Here is a 14694-nt window from a genome sequence, read left to right as displayed (position 1 = left end):
ACCTGCCACTCTGGTGATATAGAGGGATAACCCCCTGAGTACAGCCCAGCCAACCCAGGTTCAGTTAGTAGCTCTGGTGACTGATGGAGTAGCAGGGAGGGATAGGCACTATCATCCCTGGTGGGAAGGGTATTCCTTTGGGCATCTCCTGTGTTGATTCCTAGTTGAGGTGGGAGACACTGCCCTGGGAGATGTAGTCCACATGGGGGGAAGGGTAGAGACATGGCTGAGCTGCCATGGAGGCTGGGTGATACGCTGCACGTCTCCATTGCATACCCAACCCTTGATGCAACTACTGGTTCTGCAAGGGAGGGGGGAGATTAAAACAGGGGTAGGTCATTAAAAAATAAATAAAAAAATGGCCTAATGCAGGACAGCAACATCCACCCCCCCAGATGTCCTTAAGATCCTCGCTGACCCTGGTTCAAATTCGAGCATAGAACCGAGAGCTGACTTGGAGTCTCATTATACCCAGGAAAGGAAGTGGTGCTTTGTGACAGTTGTCAGTATGAAAGAAAGAGCAAAATAAATTAAAAAATGATACATTTCTGGATTTCTTTTGATAAGGTATTCAAAACAACCTTGGCGTCTTCAAAGGTTATGCATATACAATTATTACCTCTTTCCCTACAATGTCTTGTGTTGTGCTGCTAACTAGCCTGAACAGATCACCCTTGTGGTGGAGTGGGGGTGGGGATGGGGTGTTACATACAAGATCCAGCATTTCGTTGCTCCTTTAACTTTACTCTGGGAACAAAAAAAAAACACGAGTACAGAAAGGAAGTGTATTCACAAAAATATATATTAAAAAAATGAGTACAGGCAAGGGGGATGAGAGAATCAGGAAATACTCCTGCGAAAGCAATACATTTCTGGTGCCATATAAACTTGTTACTTATTAAGATCTGTCAATGATTAGAACTGAAACACTGATGTCAGCACCCGCTTGTAGCCTCCCTTCCAGAATGGCAGATTATCACCAACACTGTCCACAGTTTGTGAGCCACCCTGGCAGTCTGCCAGAAACTTTCAGCATTGTTACAGCACTTTATGACCCTTAAGGTTTAGTCACTGAGGAAAGAAACTCAATTGACTGGGGTCAGCTCAAGTGTCTCAACATTCTAAGCTTTTGATGCAGTTAAGATAAAGGAAAAGCTCATAATTCATGACATGCTCCCACATCCTTTCTAGGTTAACATTAAAGATGCCCGTGTGTGTGTGTGTGTGTGTGTGTGTGTGTGTGTGTGTGTGTGTGTGTGTGTGTGTGTGTGTGTGTGTGTGTGTGTGTGTGTGTGTGCGCTTAGCAGGCATCTGTTGATTCAGTCCTTCAAAGACATTAAAATGACACAGATGACACTAAGTGTGTCAATGTACATCTCTAATGATTCACACTTATTATTCACATCCTGAGGTTTTAGAAGATACTGAGTAAAAGCCTTAACAACTTCCATCTACTACATATAACGGAAACATAAAAAATGTGAGCAAGACAGCCAAGCTGAAATAATCTATTAATGCCTCCTTCTTAACAGGTTAATGCATTGCAACTAAAAGAAATGCAATCCAGTGTGTGTGTTGTCATGTAATTCTGCTTTGTATGTTTTTAGGAAACATGGAAAATGTTATCTTTTACTTTATATTCATTTAGATATAAATATGAGTATAATATACACTAGACTGAACATGCACACGTGTGTGTGTGTGTACGCCCCCCCCGACATTTACATACATATGATACACACACGTGCGCGTGTAAGGACCAAAATCATGACCACAACTCCTCCCAAGGTGTGTGTGTGTGGGGGGGGTTAGACAGGACAGTGGCAACTGGTTCTTCCTTCTGGTCATAGTTCAGTTTCACCATAGGGGAGTCATATTTTTAGAAACTTAATACAGGTTGATTTCAATTATCACACCACAGGACATCCAGTCCATAATGTGCAATACATTGGCATCCCAGCATGACACATCAGGTGACACTGAGACAGAACATAAAAACAGCAACACTGTATGCTACTGGTATCAAATCCTGTACAACAAAAATGTGATTGCTAAACTTCAGTATGGGACAGTGTACCAGCCTGCTTCATATAGTAAATAAAATAAAAAAAGTGAGTGGGAAAAACATGCTTTATAAAACTTTTCTTGCAAACAGTTTAAAGCATGACATTAATAAGGAAAATCCTAACAATGCACTAGTGAAACACATTAATCAGTTTCCTCACCATTGTTTTAGCTTTATGTCTACTGATAAGGTGGATCAAAACAGTAGGGGCGGTCCAGTTGAGTCGTTTTTACAGTATAAAAGAGCTTATGTGGCAAATGAGGGTCAACGCCACAAACTCACCAGGACTGAATGATGTCGTCTCACTTTCTAGTTATTTGAAATTAAAGGCTGAATTTTATTTATAGTACTTAAATGTCAACAAAGAGCATCAATATGTAGTACTTAAGTACTTTATTACTTACTTAGAAAAAACTGCAGCACATTATACTTAAATGGTCACTGTTTTGTTCAGGGAAAGTCAGTGTTAATTATTATGTGATTTTATGAAAAACTGGGTTTGCATATTTGTAAAATTTCTTAAATCATTCAAAGGGTTATTTGTTGTGGGCTTGATTTTATTTCTTTCTATTTGTGAGTGTGCTCTTCTTTTGTTTTTTATTAGTTTTCTACATGTTTCTGTGTTAAATAGTTTAAAGCACTTATGTACAAAACTCTTCCTCTTTTTCCCTTGAATATGACTAATGGTACTGTTTGAATTGGAATCACTGCAACAGCTAATGACAACAACAACATTAATTAACAAGAATACCAAAACAGTGTTTGCCATACAAGACAAATTTAGTGAATAACGTAACACATTAAAAAAGATTTCTTCGTGACCATATCCTTTCTTGGTCACTTATCCAGTCAATGAGGCAACCATGCCCTTTTGGGTTGTAACAATTCCTAATGGGTTTTGGCAGAAATTTCTTGTCTGAAATCCATTACTTTTCCACCCTACAGGCTGTCGCAATCTTTCACAGTTCCCAACAAGATCAACCACCAAAAATGGTTTCTGTGTCATCTCTTGATGACCCCCTTCTCCCAAAGGGTTGTTACTGGATAAATAAAATGATTTACCTGCCAGGGCTTGTGTGCTGCACCGTCAGCCCATTTTCACCTGATCCCAGGACACACTGACCCTACAGCACAGACTAAAGTATGCTTTTTCTATGCCTTAGCCTGTCTTAACCTCCTCTGCAAAACAACACTGGAGAAAGAAATAACCACTGATTAAAAGTGATCTTACACATGAACATTAGACGAACTTCCACGTCTGAGAAACATAAGCAAAACCTGTTGTTACAGTTTAACCCATTTGCCCATGTCTCCCCTTCAAACTCAATGGAAACCATTCACTTGGCTTCTCCATTTAACTAAGACTAAGGTATCGAAAAGCATCTAGTGAAATTCTGAAAATAAAAACTTTTATCATTTATAACTGTTTTCCTGTTATTTTGTTTTAATGTTGCTGCAGTATTTTTGTTTGCTACTAACTGCTTAGTTAGTTCCATAATGCAGTCCTAGTATCTTGTTCTGTGGTGCAGAAGAATTATGATTCGAACAAGCATACTGGGTGTGATACAGGAACCATTAAAATATGAAAGGGCAATGCCAGCAAACCTATCCTTGAGTAGGGTGGCAGTTTATCCACACAGTTCACATGCCACCTGGCAGATGACCAGGAGTTAGCCTGAGCATGTGCGGTGAAAATTTCAAGTACTAAGGCCTACTTAGGTGTGTGCTGCAACTTAGCTAAAAGGCAAGTAAGTGGGATCATGATTTTGGCACTCTACTTGGCCTGTTACTACAGCCATTACACTGTGCCCGTTGTCTGCCAGGGGTAGTGGTGGTGGTGGACACATAATTATATGTAAACAAGTCATCTGCAACAACCTGTCAGTACCACACTCTCCACTCCTTTAGCACCTGTACATAACTGTGAGATACAAATAAAGAAAAATCCTCCTGGAGACAGGAGGTGATTAAGGGGAAATAACATCAGGAGTGATGAGGAAATAAGTGAGCCATGGGGGTCGGGGATAGATGATCAAGTTGGTAAATGGCAACATCACATGTAGACAAACAAATCAATACCTCAGTCAAAGCCATCTGGGAGTCATCTGAATTGAATTTTTTGTCCCTTCCTTTACCCTGTTGACCAATCATTTGCTCCTCTCTCTGGGTGGGAACTAAGGATCTTCCAGCCTGGTAACAGCTCCACAAGTCCATGCAGTCTTTGGTTGGAGGGTCAAATCAGTGCATTTATTTCCCAGAGAGGCAAGAGACAGGTGACAGGGACCGGGGCCAGTTCACCGGATGCAGCTGACTCCCCGTCAACACCTGGAACTTCTGACCTCAGTGGCTGCTCTATTGATCTCCACTGTGTTGCCTTCCATGGGAGGCGTATGTGCACTGTCACATATATTCTCCAATTAATGCAAAACTGCTGGGTGATAAGTTCCCAGAAGGCTCATTCTCCATGGAGACAACACCCACAGGTCTCTCTAGGTGTTATCCAAGAGGTGACCTGCACTGATCTCCCTCACACCAGCAATAGCTGATCACCTCCATCCTCCCTGCCCCATCCCCACCCAGCGATCATGCAGCTAATGGAACATGATCATCTGGGTCACAGTCATTGATTCGCCACTCTGAGATACTGGAGAAGGCTGAAATGACAAAATACTGTCAATAAATGGAACAGTCATCATCACTGTCTCAATAAAAGCACATGCTAACAGCACTAACTGCAGTTATTATGTGACTTGAAGTTAATACAAGCTAACCAAATGTATTTGTTTATTTGCTAAAGTCAGGAGGAGACTGCTGATAAAATACTGGTGAGTGCTGAGGACAGCAATTAAACTATGGTTCACATTGAAAAATACTTGCATAACCTTAGTATCTGGACATACATTCTCAGGTAAAATGCAACTAAATTTGTAAGAAACCAGTGTCTTCCTATCCTAACTTTATTGCTTGTTAGACTGAACTACCATATGTGACCTCCGATTATCAAATCTACCTGTTCATCACATCCCCCTCATTCTTTACCTCCACCTCAGTACCATCATCCATCATTTTACTTCACCTTTACACCCTTAAACTTCACCCACTGGACACAAGACTTGCCTTGTCCTGCAATGCATTAAAATGCACCTCCCATACCCTTAACAAGGGAAGATGTATTGTTTTAAGGAAACTACTCACATTAATGTTGTACTTTTAAGTATCCCTGAATGAGTGGAGCAAAATGTCACTTCAGAACATGTGTAAACATCACTTGGTATGAATGCAGCCCCAAAACATGTACACAACTGGAGCGAATCTTAGCTTCTCTAACACAAAACTTAAGATTCCAAGGAGGGTTTTCTTGGAAGCCTCTTATGCAAAACACTTTACAGAACTTTTAAACTGATAAGAAAATGACAGCACTACCATTTAAAGGTACGATTAATTCTCTTGACAATTAATTAAAACGTATACTCTAGAGAGGTGGGGCAGTGGTAGTCCGACAGAGAAGGGGAATGAAATGGTTGCAGAGCGAGCCACACCTGGTACAGATAAGGGACAGCACAAGTGTGGGATAGTCCTCATCACTTTTTCCTGGTATGAGAAATCTTTCTAGCGCAGGTTTAGTCTGGAGAAACTTGCCATGCAGCCCCCCCCCCCCAAAAAAACAAAAACAAAACATCAGTGCTGTAGTTCAGCTGTCCCACCATTACCTAGCAGCAACACATCCCTGTAATAATCAAACATTAGTGTGACAACTCCATATGTGCTGTACACTTTACATGCTACCAGAGGTGACAACAATGGTTGGAGGAAAAAGGCAACAGCAACTAAAGAAGGAACTAGATTCAGAGAACACTGCAAAAGGCATGCACTGGAACACTTAATTACAACTTCAGAAGCAGCTGGGATTTGTGTCATTATTCGGAGGTCATGCAGAGGTCATTCTCTAAACATTATGGTATTGCTTCCCAGGCATTTGTCCTGATATGCACACACCTCAGCCTCTGAGCATTAAAAATCTTAATGCTGGCCTTTAAAAATTATAATAGATGGGCCCAAAGACCACCACTTTCTTAGTTTTTGGAATAGAAGGTCTTTGGATACTAAAACTTGCACAGTTAGTGATAAGAAATCTTTGTACAGCTTATTTCGATTACTTAAGAATATATACAGCACTGAACACATCTATCTTTATAAGGAAAATTGGAAGAAAATCAGTAAATCTTGGAGAAACAAGGCAAAATCTGAGGTTAAAAACAATAACACTATGCCTAACTCATAGCAGCTAAGAGACTTGCTGCTACGAATACAAAGAGAAGTGACATACACAGCAGCTGGCAGTCGAGGACAGTGCAATGTGGAGAAGCATCACTTATGGCCTTACAAAGGAAGCAAAGCAAGACAAACTATGGTACCATTAAAAAGCAGGACATGTGAAATACAGGAACAGACAAACAACATGTTAAAAACTCACAGCAGCTGACGCAGGGTGGCCCTGTTTGGAGACAGCAGCTTGGTACTTGGCCATTCGATCTCTCAGCAAGGACTTGTCATGTAACTGTTGAAGTTCTGTGTTCTTCTTTAAATCTACTGCTCCTGGACTGGAAAGAGGCGATGCACTTCCTGAATATAGCAAAACAATCAAACACACACAATTAACGCTCTGTTCCTTTTAGCCTCCTCACTAAATGCAATGTGTAAGGACTGTGGATCAAGCATCAACACACACACATATGTTGAAGCAAGGCTTAGCAACTGTTTACTGAACCTAATCTGTAGAAGAGACTTTCAATGACCTCACAAGTACATAAATAAGCAACAAAAAAAATTTACAAACACCTCATTTGGATGCACCTTGGCACACATGTAAATTATTCCTGAAAATAATACTTCCAAGTATACCTTATGGGAGGTTCAGAATTATTTTTGTACACACATTTCCTTGTTTGTCAAGGGCTTTTCTAGTCAGGTATTCTATTGCATCTGCCTAGGGACATGCTTTACTATGCATACTGAATAAAAGAAAAATCTACAGCCAGAGCAAGCAGTCCAAACCTAACAGTTACGTATAAAAGGTATCAAAATTGGAAGAGCGTTTTTTTTTATTTAATATTCACTCCATACAACCTAGGGTATCTTATACTGAATCATGACAGAGTTTACTTGAGAGAATGCTACCATGTATAAATGCAGTCTTTAGTTATGGCACCTCTCTGAATTTGTATTTTTTCCTGACATTGACACAGAAATCCTAATCAATCTGTTCTTCCTCCTTGCACGGATGTTGTTGTAAATACCACAGAAACAATTTATAAGGCCATAAACAAAGCATTTCTACTGCTGATCACAACAAGAACTTAGTAAATTATTTGTGTATTTATTTTTACATTTAAAAGACCAGCATCATAATGCCACACAGCCTGTTGATACTTAATGTGACAACGCTTGGCAAATCACAGTGCAAAACACAAGAATTAACATTAATGTTTTGTAACTAGGTTATAATCACCATATATATACTGGGTACTCATGGCCATCCTGTACGGGTGGGTGGGTGGGGTGAACCAGGCACGTCTACTACCTGCATGTAATATAATATTGAAAATACACCTTTAATTAAAGCAGCACACATTTTGGGGAATGAAGCTCTCAGCCTTCCACAACAACAACAACAATGCATTATTCTGTTAACCAGGATGGATTTCCAATCAGATAAGTGAACTAATCCCCAGCTACTGCTTGGGATAAGGAAACATAAGAAAAAGAAGAGCAGCTGCACAATTTATAAACACATTTCTTCCTTTGACAGAGGCAAATATATAAAAAATGCCCCAGGTCAGGAAAAACACAAAACCATCAGTTTTGTTACCAGAAGGCATCCAGTTTCTTAGTTTCTACCAGTTAATTTTTTTCATAATGTCCAGTATCATGCAGCTAATCACTGCTCAATGAAGTTTTGAAAATAAAATTTACTATGAAGTTTTGTAAATACAATTTACTACTTGGAATTTTTTTACACAGCTGTTTACAAAGAAAACAAAACAAATAATTATAGACCGAGACACTACGACTCCTTGGATTTACAAGATCTCCATCCACAGAAACAAGAACCCCAAGAGTACAGAACTGAACATATCCTTAATGCATAGTTCTTGTGGAATAAAGGAAATTAGGTCTTTTTCAGTTCTAAACAGACACAGAATCAACCACCAAGAAATGATGCTGACCCTGTACTATACATGCCATAAAAATATGAATATTTTGGTGAAGTACATGCTGAACATCAGAAATGTGAAACATTTATATGCAAATTGTCTCACAGCAAGATTCTCTGATTTGGTTCTTGGCTAGGGTGCCTTCTGTGCAGAGTCTGCATATCCTCCCTTTGTTGACATGGGTTTTTCACAAGGCGAGCTGGTTTCTTCCCACATTCCAAAGGCGACTCCGAGACTTTAAATTGCCCGTAGGTGTGAGTGCATGTGTGTTTGATATGGAAGAAAGACCTGGCAACCCACATCCATTTCCTTGAAAAGTCTGTGGGTAGAGGTGGCTATCTGTGGGGTCAGTGTAGGAGTTGGATGTGACTCATAAGACAGCGAATGAGCAAATATATTTTTATTCTGTGAATAATAAGCAATCTTAATCACAGGGAAAGCAAAAATGAACCTGCCCCCCTCAAAAATGTATACAGTATGTCAACTGTAATAAATAAGTTAATGAGTAATGCATATGCTACATGTAGTAAGTATGAACCTGAACCCCAGTGGACTCTCTTCTATAATGCAAGCAACCAAATAGATTTATTTAACCTCCTTGTCTCCTAGGTTACCAAAAAAAAAAAAAAAAAAGAACCTGGAGACCATGCAAGTAAACTACATCTAAATAATGTAAAAACATGTCCTACAGCTCTAAAATTAAACTTTAGAAACTTTGTGGCTCTGATGGCCTTCTTTCTCCTCTCATCCTACCATTACTGCTGGTGCAGTCCAGTGAATTTCTACAACTCAATATGTGTGTGTAGTCCTTGTAAGTAACTCCATCGAAATTATAATGAGCCCTCAAAGCTTGGGCATGGGTGGGTTGGAGCACTGCTTTAAGAAAGACATACACACCTTCCCAGTATAGGGCATGACCAGTATTAGACTGCACATCCTTCCACAGTATACACCTCCCCCACCCCCAGTTAGAACTCAAGTGACCACACACCAGCCATAAATGCAGAAGGATGACATGGCTAGAGACTCTCCAATGGAAACTTAGTCATATGAGTTGTTTTATTAAAAATGTATCTTTAAGTGTTATGAACAATTAAACCAGACATACAGCTGTTATTTCTAGCTAAACAAAACAGTAAGCATTAATGTACTGCAGCATTATTAAGACTTTTAAAGGAATAACATTAAGAGGTACAGGCTCATTGCTGCAAGCTGTCATCAGAAAGAAAGGTCATAATAATGTACTATGTAAAATAAACACTATAATAAACTAAAAGTAGACAAAACTGCATTGCTTAAATGGGTTCAGACTGGTAGGTAGTGACAATTCCCTGCAAGCATATTTGGTTGGGGACACATTGCTGAAGTGAAATTCAGCTGCAGATTTTATATGTATCTGTTGTAATTTCACTGCAGGCACATAGACGTCATACAGCAACATGGCTACAGCTTCAATAATGTCATGCTACCCTCTTGCTTTCCTCAAAAAATAAATGTACAGTGCCCTTACTCACATTAAACACATACCATCCTCCTCCTCATTTTTACGGATTTCTTTTTTATCCCTTGAAACAATGACTTTTTTTTTCCTGACTAGTATCCAGAACTGTACGCTATTATAAATGGGTCCTTATATGTGACCAGTACAAAGGAAGCATTCACAATGAATCACGAGGAATAATTACTATCACTAGACAGTAGCTTTAGTTTAGTCATAACCCCATCATATGACCTTGGCCTACCGGCAACCAGATCTTCCTTCACTGCTATCAGCTCAGTCCCCAAATGAATAGTGTAATTGGCACCTTTGAAAACTATATCATTTTGCATTTAAACCCCAAAGGCCAGCTAGCAGTATAGTCACCTTGCTAGCCTTATCAATGTCATACTGGAGACAAACCTGATCACTGCTACAAACTAGAGAACACCAACACACAGGTACACACTGTTCTCCAACTTCTCTTCTGTACCAGCCACAAATGTGCCAAGTAGTACTAGGAAACCAGCAAGACCTGCGGAATCTCGTTTATAATCTGTGGCAGAGTCACCATTAATGTTGTACTCCATTTACTACTCCCCTCTACCTTGGGGTTTTATGTATGTGTTTTAGTTTTACTACCAGTCTCCTCATTCCCATGTCATAAATCTTTTTAAAGCTAAGATGCATCACATAATGTATATTACTGAAAAACACTTTCACGGTCACCTTCATGTTTCCCACAAGTTGCTAACCTACTGTCATTTTGGAAGCCCACCCAGCCTGGCATTCAGTATCCTAGAGTCACCTTACAAGGGACAACAGGAATGAAAGGCTGACAAGTCCCCAGCCAACAGGCTCTTTCCTCAACCAAACCCACTTTAGAAGTCATACATCCCAAAAATTGGAGGAAAAGTGCAGCTTCACCAATGTCCCAGTGTGAACTTCTGCTCCTCCTTAATTACATGCATGCAGGAGGGGTCACATCCGATTCCTCTACATCATCTCCCATGAAATCCTTGTTCCTTTACTATCTCCACAATCAACATGTCATTGGTTACCTAGGTGTGGCCTTGTACCCCCCCCCCCCCGTGTTACTCTTTAGCTCTGATCCTTTTCAGTCCATAATATGACAGGCTACTAGGAGCTACAATGTGCTACAAAACAGCTAGGAATTACCTAAATGGTACAGGGACTCAGAGACAGAACCTAAAGTGCCAATTTTAAGGATTTTGATAAAGTCTTCCTTTTTGAAGGTGTCGGTAATAAACAGATTGTACATTCTGTACTCCTGCCTCAGGCTAAATGCATGTTCATACCCTTTCTCTGCTGCTCCACTCTGTACAGTTGAATAAGTTACATAGTTTTGACAAGTGAGAAATATTACTCTTTTGAAAGTTTGTAAGAAGTACGAATCAGAAAGCCACTACAACTACTACAATGCATGGGAAAATGCAGCAGTAACAACGAGAAAGATATCTCGCTTCAAATGCCAACAACATTGCATTTTTGGAAGACAATACCTTCACAAAACAGAAACACATTCCTGCTTCCTCCAGGGAGGATAAGTAGCTCCAAAACTTCCAAAAAATGCATTCTTACAGATTAGGAGCCGCACAACATAAAACAAACTGAACAACCTCAGGGATACCTATACAGCACATACAAATACTGCAATTAATACAGTGCTGAACTAATATGTAAAGGGTCATTATAGTCACCCTGAATCATACAACGGCATCATGCTCATCCTGAAACAAACACATCTGTAACTTAAAGAAAAATAGCTGTATAAAGTAAAAAGTTAAAAACATCAAGTAACTGGGTGTGCCTGGAGCAAAAAAGGGGCAGGGATAGCCCCAGCTACAAACGCCACCACCATGATGGGCTATAACATGGGGTATTGGTGAATATAGCCACTCACAGCTATCCTGAAGTCTTACTAGACAACCTCAAGTCCCAATTATCACCAGTTCAAACACATTTGCTGGACATCAACAAACTTTAGTTAGTACTAGTTCCATTGCCCTGACTGTGATACGAACACCTGAGGTTTGAATAGCTGCACAAGATCTGGAGGGGCTGACTTGGAAAAAATGGAAACAATCAGTCATTGTCACCTTATCCACCCTGGAGAGGTGTGGAATAACAGCTCAGGCTACCACAGAGCAGACAGACATCAAGAAAAAGCAGACTATGGCTTGTCAGACAGCAAGAGAACTGGAGATGCATGTCCACCAAACAGCATTCATACTGCAGCCACAGTGCATGCTCATGATAGCATGCATGGCATTAGGTCATGCATTGTAAGACTTTCTATATGCCCAGTTATTACTAGGGCTTAGACTAATAAAAAAAATTCCCTTGTTCCCTCCATGAATGATTCCAGCACTTCATGTGCACACAGGATCATCATATGTTGCTCCTGGCCTGTGGACATTTATAGACCACCCTTATACCTGGGTGGCCCCAATCTGGTGAGATAAGGAAACATGACTCTTAGGTCACTAGAGTGAGGGCTGTTCAGACACAAGGAGCAATTTCACTAGGGCCCGAGGAAAGGACATGAGGGGAACAAACTCCATATCTAAGACTGCCCACAGACATAAGTGGAAGAAAAAGAACTCTAGAAAAAGCCTTCCAGCCCAAGGCCTTGTCACACAGAGTCTTGTCAGAAGATCATCATCAATGGACTTTGGAGTTCTCCATCCTTTCAATCGGGTTAGGTGGCTTTGAACCCATGCAGTGACCTACACTACCCGTGTGCTGTCACTTCAAATCCTTCTCTGTCCTTTTCAAATCCAGCCGTCCCGCATGCATCCCTGTAATGTTGTGCACCTAAACCTATCACATCTGTTTTTCATTTATCTCTTCTACAATATAAATGCTAGTCCACACTGACTACATGAATTGTTACAGGGAAGACCACATACTTTCCTTTCAGTAGTTCACTAGTGCTATGTGGTGGTGCCTTTTTGCCAGTGCAGTCTCCCTTTCTGTGCATACCACTGAATTAAACATTCTCAGAACTCCTTTGTTTAGTGATTTCAAAGGGTGCTGTTAGGGTTTGCCAACATTCCTACCAGTGCCATTATTATTGGGACATGAGACTCTCCAGCTGTGATCAGACACCTGCACCTGCAAACTGCGTGGGCTTGACCAGTGGGTTGACAGGTTCATTCTTTGAAAAATCCTTTAGGATTTCGGTGTTGTTGGGGAATGAATGGTAGCTCATTGTAAGATACACATACAGACCACAATACATACATAATTGTGGGCAATCTGGAAGTCAGTTCTCCTAATCCCACCACGTTGATTTATTCAATTTGCAACTCTTAGCAAATTACTTACCCTCTTCTTACATTTTATTTATTTACACCCCAGGTTAGAAACACCAAACACTCTCCAATAAGGGGCAAGGCAGTGTTTTTGTGCTGCTTTACTTAGTAGATTGTAAATGTGGAAAACAAAGTTAGCAGCAGCTTTTGTGCTATTTCAACTGCAGCATTAATAAGAAAAAAAAAAATTAACGAAGAACTGAAGAACTTCAGAGCAAAAACAAAACCCATATATACAATCCCCTGGATTTAATGATTTTATTGCACTAAAGCCAGTATTAGAGGCTAGGATATAAAGTGTTTCTTTTGAAAGTTTTTCTTCTTTTGGCTTTTCCCTGTTAGGGGTCGCCATAGCGGAACTCCGGTCTGATGATTGGCAGTAGATGTTTGCGGTGCCAGCTCGATGCTCAACTTTCAAAGAAGGCACGCCCATTCACGCAGGTCTTTCGAACACCACTCAACTGGGGGAGGGCACGCAGACTCCACACAGAAGGCGCTCTAGCCGAGAATCGAATGGGAGAACCTCTTGCTGTGAGGCGAAAATGCTACCGCTGCACCACTGCGGCTTTAAAGTATTTCTTTTGAAAGTGATTTCTTATAATTCATTTTCATGTTTATTTTATATTTTTTGTAATATTCCACTTCAAGTATCTCATGTTTTTTGTAAGGGAAGCTTTCATTGTTATAAATTGTTTTTTACCTTTGATTTTACTCTTTGCCACAGGAAGTGTTTTTAGAGAAGTATGATAATCATTTCCTGGCTCTAGAGACTATAAAAAGTCGGCCATCTTGTTTTACTTGAATCTGAAGAAGTCCTGTTAAACAGAATGAAAGTGCCAATTCCAAATTCTAAGTGAGAATTAAACTGCTTTTTTATTTTAAAGGGAGTCTTTGTCTTTTGAATCATCCAGCCAGATTTGCAGAGTGACATTGTGATTAGTTGCTTATTTCTGCATTTTAACTACGATTCTGCTTTGTTTTTCGTTGCCATATATTCATTGCAATAAATTTGTTGACCAGATTAGACCTAGCAGTGGCTCCCTAAGTTTGTATTCATACTGATAAGGAAAAATTTGGCCATACTACTGGAGAAAATAAACATACTTGTAATATACATAGTCATGTTTAACACTTTTGTTCAAAGTTCACATTATCTATATATACATACTTGCATACCTACATACACACACACACACACACACATATATATATATATATATATATATATATATATATATATATATATATATATATATATATAGGCAGATAAATAGACAGAAACAGATATGTGGGTGTGCTACTAAATCAATGTTTATATGCCCTCTCCCCACTACTGTACGATCATAGACTTGATGTATGTAATTAGCCAGGGGTGTTAGGATACAGCCTCCCACATGAGGGGATGCATGGTGACTTGTTTCCCCAGAAAAACACTGGTTTTGGAATTGCTTAGCTTTTGTCAATATTATGTGCTTAACGGTTTTTATCCATATTTTTGCTGGCAGTGTTATGCTATTTTAAGTATACTCCTATATCTATGCACACACACAAAGTTACTGGACTACATGAATTAAATTGTATGTACATTAAGTTACCTCT

The 14694-nt window shown here is 39.8% G+C and overlaps 1 protein-coding gene across 4 annotated transcripts in view; it reads right to left on the bottom strand.

Annotated features, from left to right (window-relative positions):
• The window catches only part of LIMA1 (LIM domain and actin binding 1), a 1567671-nt gene that overhangs the window by 120475 nt on the left and 1432502 nt on the right, over positions 1–14694 (bottom strand). For all 4 annotated transcript variants that reach the window (XM_044083484.1, XM_044083485.1, XM_044083482.1 and 1 more), the window contains one exon: positions 6540–6688. In XM_044083484.1, coding sequence (XP_043939419.1) covers positions 6540–6688 — 149 coding nt within the window. The remainder of the gene's footprint in view (positions 1–6539; positions 6689–14694) is intronic.

The sequence above is a fragment of the Protopterus annectens genome, chromosome 9.part0 (genome assembly GCF_019279795.1).
Source record: "Protopterus annectens isolate FY-2018-M chromosome 9.part0, PAN1.0, whole genome shotgun sequence".
NCBI classification, from domain to species: Eukaryota; Metazoa; Chordata; order Ceratodontiformes; family Protopteridae; genus Protopterus; species Protopterus annectens.
Note: the sequence above shows the minus strand (reverse complement) of the source record. Positions and strands in the feature narration are given on the sequence as shown.